This window comes from Morone saxatilis, unplaced genomic scaffold, assembly GCF_004916995.1.
Source record: "Morone saxatilis isolate NCDOM2014 unplaced genomic scaffold, NCSU_SB_2.0 Contig14, whole genome shotgun sequence".
Lineage (NCBI taxonomy): Eukaryota > Metazoa > Chordata > Actinopteri > Moronidae > Morone > Morone saxatilis.
The window spans coordinates 77,366-87,749 of NW_023339696.1; the positions used below are offsets into that span (position 1 = coordinate 77,366).

Genomic DNA, 10,384 nt, shown 5'->3' on the forward strand with positions numbered 1-10,384 from the left:
CCTTTGCTTGGAGCAAAGTTGAATGCACAGTAACTAGTAGACTGTAGTTCTCAACCCCCAAATTGATACAGGGTGTGAAGAGTGTGAAACCTATATGAACAGTCATTGTTATATATTCTGATACAAATATATCCTATTTCTCTGAGGACCCTCAGGAACCCCCTCAAGGACCCCTGATGGTCCCCAGACCCCAAGTTGAGAACTACTGCTGCAAAGTGTATTTACCTGAGCAAAAAGTAATATGGGACACTGAAATGTAGTAATTTAGTAGCATAAAATAGAGTACAGGTACCTCAAACTGTACTTCAGTACAGTTCTTATGTAATGTTCTTAGGTACTTTCCACCACTGGTCCCTGTCTGTGTCTGTCTTTCTTGTTTGTATGACTCTCTGTCTCCTTTCTCATGTTTATACACTGTGCTATTATTCTGTCTTAACTTTCAGACTGTCTCACTTTCTGTCTCCGTCTCTGTTGATACACAATATTACTATTCTCTCTCCTGGTTTTTACAGCTCTCTCTCTCTCTCTCTATTTATACACAGCGTTACTGTTCCCTCTCTTGGCTCTTTTAAGAGTCTCCCGCTCTTGGACGCAGCCTTAAATGGAAAGTCTATACATGCTGCCTGTCTGCGGAGGCCAAAGAACTCCATTCAACAGCTGAGCATTTATAATGGTTTGTTTATGTTTGAAAGGGCTTTCCACAGTAACCCACTGTCATCTGTGGAGCCTGGTTCGAATGGTAGGCAACAGTAGCAGGAGGAGTGGGCACGCGCACACAGACACACACACACACACTGCTGTGCTTCAGAGCCACAGCGATATGGATTTAATTAGTCTTATTATTCTAATCATAGGCTGTACATGACAGGCCGTACCACTGGGAGGGGAGGAGGCAGTCAGAAGAGGGGGGAGGAGAGAGGAGGGAGGAGGAACTCCTCATCCTGAAAGGACAACAGTGAGACTTGTTTCTGATTTCCACTGGAATACTACTTTAAAGAACACGTTTGTTTTTAATGTTCCCTAACTTTAATTGTGCTGTAAACGTCAGCATCGCCGTTTAATAACACCTTATCAGTTTTAATATATGACACACAGCACCAAAGAACAACACACACAAATGACAACATTTAAGTAAAAAAGTAATGTTAATAAAGAAAAAAGGGAAATAACAAAGAGAGAACATTAAAGCTGCAGTAACTTTTATAGAATTAACTTTTTGTCGTATTTGCTGAAACTTTCACACTTTCTGTGTACCACTGTCAGGATATAGGGGAAGTTTCAGCAAACACAACAAAAAGTTATCTTCATAAAACTTCACTACAGCAGCTTTCAGCAAATAGATAGAAATTCAAAATAAACAGACAAAAAACCATCTTAACATTATAACGTTATATCCCCATTCCAGCTTCTCGAGTGTGTCACATTGTGTTGTTCTTTGTTTCAACGTTATATCACAGTTAACGGATATTTGTGGGGTTGGAGTGTTGGTTGGACAAAAGAGGACATTTCAAGGCCCCTGGAATTTTGACAGACTGAGATGGAAATGTTTGATTGTTGATTGCCGTTTATGCAATACTGTTTTAATTTGATCATATTAAGTTTTGGTATTGTAATATTTAAACTGACTGAAGTTAACTTACACACATAACTTGCACATATTTTTAGCAGAGAAACAGTGTAATGTGAAAACACCTGTAGAACTAAACACAGAACGCCAGTTAGCCTTTGGTGGTAACGTTAGTTTAAGTAACAGACTAGTTAGCTAACTTAGTTAACTTACACGGTTTTAAATGTAGTCAGTTAGCACACTAACCTGTTAGCTTTATTCCGCAACAAAGTTACTAAAGTTCTATTACAACGCCAACTCATTCAGCCAGTTTATGACCTGGACGAGCCTAGTTGCCTTGGTAACGTTAGCTAGTGGAATAAAGTAAGCTAACGCTAACAGTTTTTAGTGACTAACGTTAGCTAATTCCTGATACAGTCCCGTGTTAAATAAAGGTAACGTTAGCTCAGTACTTGGTGTCTGTTTGGACCATTGACAGTAGTTGTTGGTTTGGACAGACACAATTAGCCGCTAACACCAACACATCATTAACCGAACTTATCTCTGTGCTAACGTTAAGTTAACGTTACCTGATTCAGTCCGGTCAGAAACAGTCCTCAGCAGTGAGTCCTGTCATACAGACCTCAGGCTGTCTCTCTCTCTCTCTGACAATTATCTAAACGTCTTGTTATCCGAAGATTTCAGGACGGATATCATCTGTTTCTCTTTTAAATTTCCCTCATTTCCTCCTTCCTGTTTTGTTTCTATTTCATTTCTTTGTTAACTGGCAGCTTTAAGGTGCACACCGCCACCTACCGACTGACTGTGTAACATCATGCTACATACGTATGTGTGTAACGTTATATATATGGGTACATACATATAATTACAGCTGAAGGGGAGAGAGAGCAGATGACAGGTCGGAGTCAATCCCATGGCCGCTATAGCAATGACTCAGCTTCGGTACATGGGGGTGCCTGTTCTACCAGCTGAGGTATCAGGGTGCCCCATTTCTTAAATTCTACCTAGATTCCACTCAGACTTTATGATGCAGTCGTTCTCTTTCTGCTTGGTGCAATACAATGTTTGTTTTCTTTAACTCCACAGCTCCCACATTTGTCACTGGTCCCTTTCCCAAGTAATTTAATCCTGTGTATCCAATCTGAGTCATGCTATGATGATGCTCCTTTCTTTATAGTCCTTTTTTATTTCCGAATTCTGTCTTTTCCTTTATGGTCTTCCTCCCACCTATTCTGCCATATGGCCATTTTTTTCTTAATCACTACATTTACTTTTACTTTTTACAAGTATTGCGGTTGTTTCCTTCCGCAATGGGTCGTTTTGTGAGTTTAGCATACTCATTTCCTTTTAACCCCACCTCTGATATCTTATCAGACTATGGTATAGACATACTGTAAGTGTTTCATGGTCTTTAGCAAACAAATCTTTCAGTTCTTAAACAGAACAAGCAAAAGTCCTGTTATGTCTGAGAAAGCCAGCATTTAGTTTACACAGTTAGACTTTATTTCACAAATAATTATGCAATAAATGAATACATAAATAAATAAATACTAAACAATTCTCAAAACCTGGACTACGATGGCCCCTGCCAGCCACTGATTAAATTGTAGATCTTCATAATGCTAATGGTTAGCCCTCTAGCTGGGACATCCGTCAGAGAAAGGGTGGTGAAGGCGGGGTCAGCTTCAACACGTTTCCTTTGCTACTGAGCTCTAACTGCAGACAGTGGACACTGCTGAGGAGTGCAGTGCATTACATGAGAATGCAAAAGTAAAACTTGAGAGTAAGGTTCCAGTTAAGCCACACTAAAGAGAATGTGTTGCCCTTATGTAACAGGATGGTTTCACACTGGGAAGGTAAAATTACAGGCATGGTCCGACAATAAGCTTACTCTGCATTTTTCTAAGAAATGGGTAAAGAGGGAGGGGACAAAATCCTACACTGCAGTGTTGGCTTCATGAACAAGTTCAGGTAACAGGTGTTGGCAGGCTACTTTGGTTTTTTGCTTCTCATCTACAGTCTCGCCTCCCCCTGGAACAGAAGAGTGAGGAGGGTTGGACGATGAGTTGGATGGAGGCATTGGATCAGCTAACCCCTGGACTCCAGAGATCTACAGGAAGAGAGACAGAGCATTACGCTGCATGCACTAAGCTAAACTGCAATAAGACATACGGCCACCATAATAATCAGTAAACACCAGCTAAAGTACCATGTTGCTAGTGTGTCCTCGTGTAGAACGTCCCTGCGGATGCTATGAGAAGAACATCCAACCATACATTAAGTAAATGGCGATCGCTCTTACGTTGTTAACACACATTCTTTAGACCCATTTCCACCTATATGTGATCATATGATCTGTATCTGGATATCTTATCTGGATCAGGAACAATGCACGTTATAATGCAATTGTAAATGCATGGGGCATACATTGCACTTCTAGAGCCCATATAGCCACATCACTTCAGAAGACTCCCGGCAGACAGGGGCCCGCTTGTATTCATTACTTTCTGATTACTGAGGCTTTTAGCTGTCTTCATCAACATCACCTGATCCTCGCCTTGCATATCTTAGTGCTTTCTAGTCTTTCCTTGACCAGAGACAAGTGTGCCAGCTCCACCTATCTTATTTGTACACTGAGATTTGATCATAATGGAGGCAGAATTGGGAAAGATGGGGCACATAATAAGAGCGGGTGTAATTGCAAAGGTCTGTGATCAGATATCATTATCCCAATAATGTATCCTAAAACAGATCACATTATAAGACAAGTGGAAATGGTGTCTGGACTTTCCAATGCATCAAACCTAGATGTCTTTGAATTGTAAGTGAAAACCCACACAGACCCAAGGAGAGAAATTCCACAGTATGTATTGTTGCAGTATGATGATTTTCAATATGTTAATTACTGAAACTGTATGCTGTGATGATTAGTATGTACTACAAGTAGTTTAGAATTAACATGTAGTATAGATTTTGCACACGCTGACAGTGTGTCCCCGTACATATATTAACAGTGGTGACTAGGTGCAGACTAACAAGCAGCCTCACGAGTAGCTGGTGTGCTGCTGTCGCCTCCGGGCGCTCCTCATCTTCTCAAAGCGAGCCTCCATTTCCTCCAGGACCTTTGGGGTGTAGCGTACCACCAGCTTGACTGAACCCTGGGCAGCCTTCAGCAGCTCCACCGCCTTCTCATGGTGCTCCCCCTCAACGCTCTGCATCGCACCAACACACAAGAATCTCAGACCGCATGCTGTGAGGGACCAAAGGTCTGCAGGGTGCCACTCATATCAGTCACTACTGGGGCTGATATTTTTTCCGCTATCATTAATCATCTGGAACCTCAAGTATTTGTATTGAGCATGAATATCAAGGCAAGACACTATAGGCAAAAAAGTCAATTTTGAGATTTTGGGCAATTTTTTTTCTTTTTTCAGACTAGTGGAAATAAAATGCCCAAAATACACATTTAGGTGTTTATTTGACTACACTTTTACTATGTCTGTGAAATGTATACTTCATTACATACTACTTGTATGTAGCACTTACATACACAAAACCATTAAGTTTTATTCCTATCTACATTCTGAAGCTTTTTACAGAGGCCTGGTTTGTGGAATATTTTCTAACTAAAAACATCGCGAAAACTGCCAAATGAGCTGGCTCTTTTTTGCAATGTTTCTATTAATAGCTCTGCGATACTGTCTGAATCTGTAGTCTCTCCGCATCTATATTCTTGTTATAGTGTACCTGATTCATACAGTGCGCTAGGAGGAAGAGAAGAGAGCAGTGTCTGCCTTTCAGCGTGCCTAATTGATGGGTGTCTTCTGAAAGAAACTAACTTATGTTTAAATACTCCACTATTTTTGTAAACTTAAGACTTTAGAACCCATTCAAAGCACTAAAACAACTGTTCCACACAAGTAAAGGTGTGTTTTCACAAGAGATTTGAATAGTTTCAGAAATCAGACTACACACGGGACAAATATTCCATTATTCTACAGATAGCTGAAGTCTTTTGATATAAAACACATGGGTATATCATGTTATGCAAGTCTTCAATGTTCACATTCCTGTTCTGGAAATGTATGCAAATTGGAGCATTGAAATTAAACAATGCATCATTTGCATATTTAAACCAGCAATCTCAGAAAACTAATATGAAATTCTTAACTCTCAACTGGGGAAGTTTCATGGTTTATCCTTTTAATGTTGTTTTAAAACTGGCATTAAAATTAGCCTCTCAGTGTGCCTCAGTCTTACCACTCCATTGACAGACAGCAGCTGGTCTCCTCTCTTAAGCCCTCCTTGGCGGTCGGCCACCCCCCCAGGGATCACTCTGGAGATGTAGATGGGGGAGTTCTGCTCTTTGCCCCCCATGATGTTAAAGCCCAGGCCCTCTTCCGTCTTGGGCAGCTCTACCACTCTTGGGTGGGCATGGCCCTCGCTGGCTGCAAAGGCTGCCACTGTGGCCTGTCAGGAGGACAACTGTATGATCAGTGTGATATTTCCACATAAAAATGGTTATAAAATGAGTTTGAGTGCCTTTAATCTCCAGTTACATTCCTGAAATTATATTTTCCTGACCTTGACATCGACGTTGCTCATCTGTGTGGTACAGCACACAGTACACAGTGGGTGGTTCATTCAAATGAGGCAGTGCCTTGGTGGAAACTGGGGTAACCCAACTGTACACTGAAACAGCACCAGTGTAGATTTGTACAGCTTGCTGTAATCAGTGCTCCTGTTTATACTGGAAGGAATCCCTTCCTAACATACTTCCAATGGAAGCAATTTGGGATGAAATCCACAGCCCTCATTCTGTGAAAAAATATAAAAAATGCAAAAGGCCCTATCTATAGCCAGCGTTTGGTTTGTCCCTTCTAGGAAAGTGTAGTAACATGGCGGTTCAACATGGCGGACTACCTACATTCAGGTGAATATACACAAATGAAAACATTCCTGTGAATATTATATTCCATTTCTGACAAATAATGTTACACACTGGAGATTTTTGGACAGTCTGTTGCTCCATCTATGTCCATTGCATTATTTAGAGTAACTCCCCCAGATGTTAACCTAAGCAGAGCTCAAACCGATATTGTTGCCTTTAGCTAACGTCTGGCCTAAATGGAAGGACTCTTCATCTCCAACATATGGACAGTAGATCACAGATGTTTTGTACTATTTACAATTGGAGAAGATCTGCCATTCAGCTACACATGTGGCAACCATTTTTAACTTTCCGTTAAACGTACACTATGATCCCTATGCAACATTACTCCTGTATACTCATGTATATCTACTAAAGTAATAAGTATTTGTTTTACTATTCTGACCTCTAGTTTTTATTTTTATATTAGTTTACTACAATGCACTTTGCACTGCCTAATCGAAATAACAGGGGAGCTAGGAGACACTAGGGATGTTCCTGGTAACTAATTTTGCAGTTGATCAAATGAAAATTTTAGTTTAGACTAGTTGACTAGTAAATAAATGCTCAGAAAACAATTGATATGTCATTGATTGATTGATTGACAGCCAGGCTTCACAAGTTACTCTTTTATTTATCTCAGAATAAGGAAGGCTATAGGTTATACGCATTTGATGTGGGGGCAGTTTGTTACATTATCAGCATTTATGTCAGTAAACACATTGGGGTACTACTAAAATTGGCAACATATAGACAATAACTTTGGCAGGACAGCGCCGTAGATTATTAGAAATGAAATGAAGACACTGTTTGTGTTATTAGATGAAGAGAGAGAATGCTCTCCTGGCTGATTGATGGTTGTGGGATAACCTGATATATGATGCCTTTTAAGTTTTCATTTTATATTCTCTCCACCACTAACTTAAGTGGGACAAAAATGACAGTGGTATTAGAACAGGGACGAGGGGCTGCCGCCTGCAGGGGCTGTATCCCTGGCTGGTGGTGGGTGGCTGTGTAAAGACGCAATTAACCAATGTTGTAAAATATGATAATTAGTTTAACCGACTAGTTTTTCTGGTGTCGACTAGCAAGATCAGTAACCAACTGGTTGACTAATAGTGCACATCCCCAGGACATACCCACAGTCCGTGCACCCAGGAACTAGCACTTTGCACTGGTTTGCTGTGCTAGTTGTGCAAATAAAACGGCCTGATATCTATAAAATAATTCCTTTCGTGCATTACTGAAGTGCTCTTTAGTTCTAAGTTTGCATGTAATACCTTGGCTGTTGCCTGTGCTCGCACCTCCGGTCCTCCGACAATGTCCAGAGTGTCATATAGCTGTTCATATACCTGAAAGACAGCAGGGGAGAGCACAGGTGAGTTGGACCAGCATTAAAGCAATACACACTGGATACACAGGTGATGGACATTACAAACATTCAAAACAAACAAATTGAACCTAACAAAACCTTAGCAAATCGCGATTCCAAATACATGTGATGGTAAGCCATGGTGAGATGGTGTGATGTTTGTGCCCAAGAGGTTGTTAGTACTTTGATATACGAGTTTTCAAAGCAAACAAGGGGTGAACAGTTGAAGGGATAGTTCATCATTCTGGGAAACATGGCTACTTGCTTTCTTATCACTTTTATGTCAGTGTGTTATATAGAGCTGGAGTCAGGACGTGGTTAGCTTAGCTTAGCATAGCATGACTGGAGACAAGGGGGAACAGCTAGCCTGGCGCAGTGAGTAGTACACCATCCCACACCTCTAAAGCTCACTAATTAACATGTTGTATTTAGTTTGTTTATTATGATATTTTCTATATTATTTAGCTGAGCGACAGTAGCTCAGTGTGACAGACCACAGACCACAATATGGAGTGGACTGGTAGCTGGAGAGGTGCCAGTTTCACCTCCTGTGCACTGCCGAGGTGCCCTTGAGCAAGGCAACCTAACCCCGAAACCTGCTCATGAGGCGCTGGTGCAGAGTGTGGGGGTATTTCCACATCTTAATATTTCCCTCCTAATGTAGTGAGGGTATGCACATGGTGTCACCATGGTAAGTCCAACACACAACACTCAGCATCTGCCTTTTGTGCATGTAAAACAAAAAGCGTACAATCTAAAGCACATAGACCCATTGCTTTTTACAGATCTTTTAACTGGGGTTCGCCATGTTGAACCACAATGTTTCTACAGTAGCCAAGAACGGACAAACCAAACACTGGATCTAGATAGGGGGTTCACATTTTTTGCGTGCTTGCAGCCATTATAGTTTCTCCTTAACACTTAAGAGGAGGGTAAGTGAAGAAGTTGCCACTCTAACTACACTGCTAGAGGCCACTAAATTCTACATACTGGACCTTTAATTATTAATTAATTCAGATAGATAGATAGATAGATAGATAGATAGATAGATAGATACTTTATTAATCCCCTATTGGAGAAATTGTTCTTTTCACTCTTTTATTTTATACACACACACACACACAGGCTGAAATACACACTTCATGCATTGTGGACATGCAAACAGGGAGAAGATGGTGGAGTGATGGGCTGCCACGTTAGAGGAGATTGCCTTGCAAGGACATTGTTTGTTGCGCGGGTGGTAATAGGTGTTAAAATCACAGCATACTTTTTCCTCCCCAAGTTTTCTTACACAAGCTCTGTGGAATTAGCAAATATGGATTTAATGAAATGATTGGTCCAATGGTGATTTTGGGTCTTTGTTAGAAGCTACGGAACTACAGGAAGTCCAAGCTTCGTCGTGAGTGTTGAGGTCTTTATGGCCCCCATCAAACGGGTACGTTTAACTGATGTTTCTCTTGTCTAGACCTATTAACATATTTACAGTTATGTACAAACTGACTTTAATTACACCGCACTTCATTCGTATATTGGTAGAAACAGCCCTTGATTCACAGTTCCGCATCTCAACTCTTACATATTGTAGATAGATTGATTACAGTTTTTGAATTGTTCAAAACTAGGAGCAAAACAATCGTGGTGACACCTGATATTAAAATGCATCTTGCTTCCAGTGTAGGGACTGGGTGTATAATAACTCTCGAGGTATTAAAACGATTGTGTTTGAATGGGGGATTATATTTAGTCGATAGTCGACATAATCAATCGGTAGATAGTGTTGGAGCACGTTTTCAATACGTGAATTATATGCATAGAAACGTATAGACAAGGATATACGTTATAAAGCTAACTGCAATCTGCTTGCTACCGTTAGCTAGATCTAGCAGCTGTGCACTTGGTGGTGCTAAGGTAACCAACGCATCTTAGCTCTCTCTGAAAGTCGGAGTGACCCTCGTGTGCCACTGGCGTGCTGTCTCTGTTGGAGTGAGATTACAAGCAGGGTACCAACGCTTGGGCCTATATATATGCTAATGTGATTCTCTCGCTCTTGCAGCTATCGTTCTCTTTTGCGCAAGCGCGCTGAGCTCCGTGCACCCTTGGTTTTGTGGTGATAAGTAGGTGCGCGCCAGCCAACCCACCCAGCCCCCCCGCGGGCAGGCCAGCAGCAAAGCCCACGCCAGCCAACGCTAGGCTACAATAGATAGCTGTGTTCTGCAAGCCGTAAGCCCAGCTACCATTCAAGCCAACATTAGATGATCACGAACGTTAGCTAAAGCACAGCTGTCTAGGCGCCAGTAGCGGTTAACGTGTAGCCACCAACCGAGAGCCAAGGATAGCCCAAGCACCACCGGAAAGTGCGCAGAGCCCAAGCCACACAACCACACCGCACAAACAGTGAAACCACCCAGCCAACGCCAGCACCCACCTGCCACCGGTCTTCCTACACGAGCAACAGTGGGCGCCCTCCGCCCCAGGATTGGACACTGCCAAAATGGAGTTGGGCATACCACACCAG

General features: G+C 41.6%; 2 protein-coding genes across 2 annotated transcripts in view; one reads left to right on the forward strand and one right to left on the reverse strand.

Moving 5' to 3' along the window:
- Positions 1 to 4,611: 4,611 nt before the first annotated feature.
- On the reverse strand, positions 4,612 to 8,112 carry LOC118323023 (protein lin-7 homolog B-like). Its single transcript, XM_035654935.1, has 5 exons — positions 8,053 to 8,112; positions 7,778 to 7,849; positions 6,152 to 6,172; positions 5,828 to 6,037; positions 4,612 to 4,779 (listed from the first exon to the last, which is right to left on the reverse strand). The coding sequence occupies exons 1-5, from the start codon at positions 8,110 to 8,112 to the stop codon at positions 4,612 to 4,614; spliced, it is 531 nt and encodes a 176-aa protein (XP_035510828.1).
- A 1,179-nt stretch (positions 8,113 to 9,291) lies between these two features.
- snrnp70 (small nuclear ribonucleoprotein 70 (U1)) overlaps positions 9,292 to 10,384 on the forward strand; it is a gene marked incomplete at its 5' end in the record, with an annotated part of 7,836 nt that continues 6,743 nt past the window's right edge. The window contains 1 exon segment of the mRNA XM_035654645.1: positions 9,292 to 9,304. Coding sequence (XP_035510538.1) covers positions 9,292 to 9,304 — 13 coding nt within the window.

Coding starts and splice junctions, on each gene's coding strand:
- LOC118323023 (XM_035654935.1), bottom strand. CDS start 8,112: ATGATGAACTATCCCTTCAACTGTTCACCCCTTGTTTGCTTTGAAAAC. Junction 7,850..8,052: donor TTGAAAACTCGTATATCAAA/GTACTAACAACC, acceptor GCTGTCTTTCAG/GTATATGAACAGCTATATGA. Junction 4,780..5,827: donor TGCTGTCTGTCAATGGAGTG/GTAAGACTGAGG, acceptor GGTGCGATGCAG/AGCGTTGAGGGGGAGCACCA.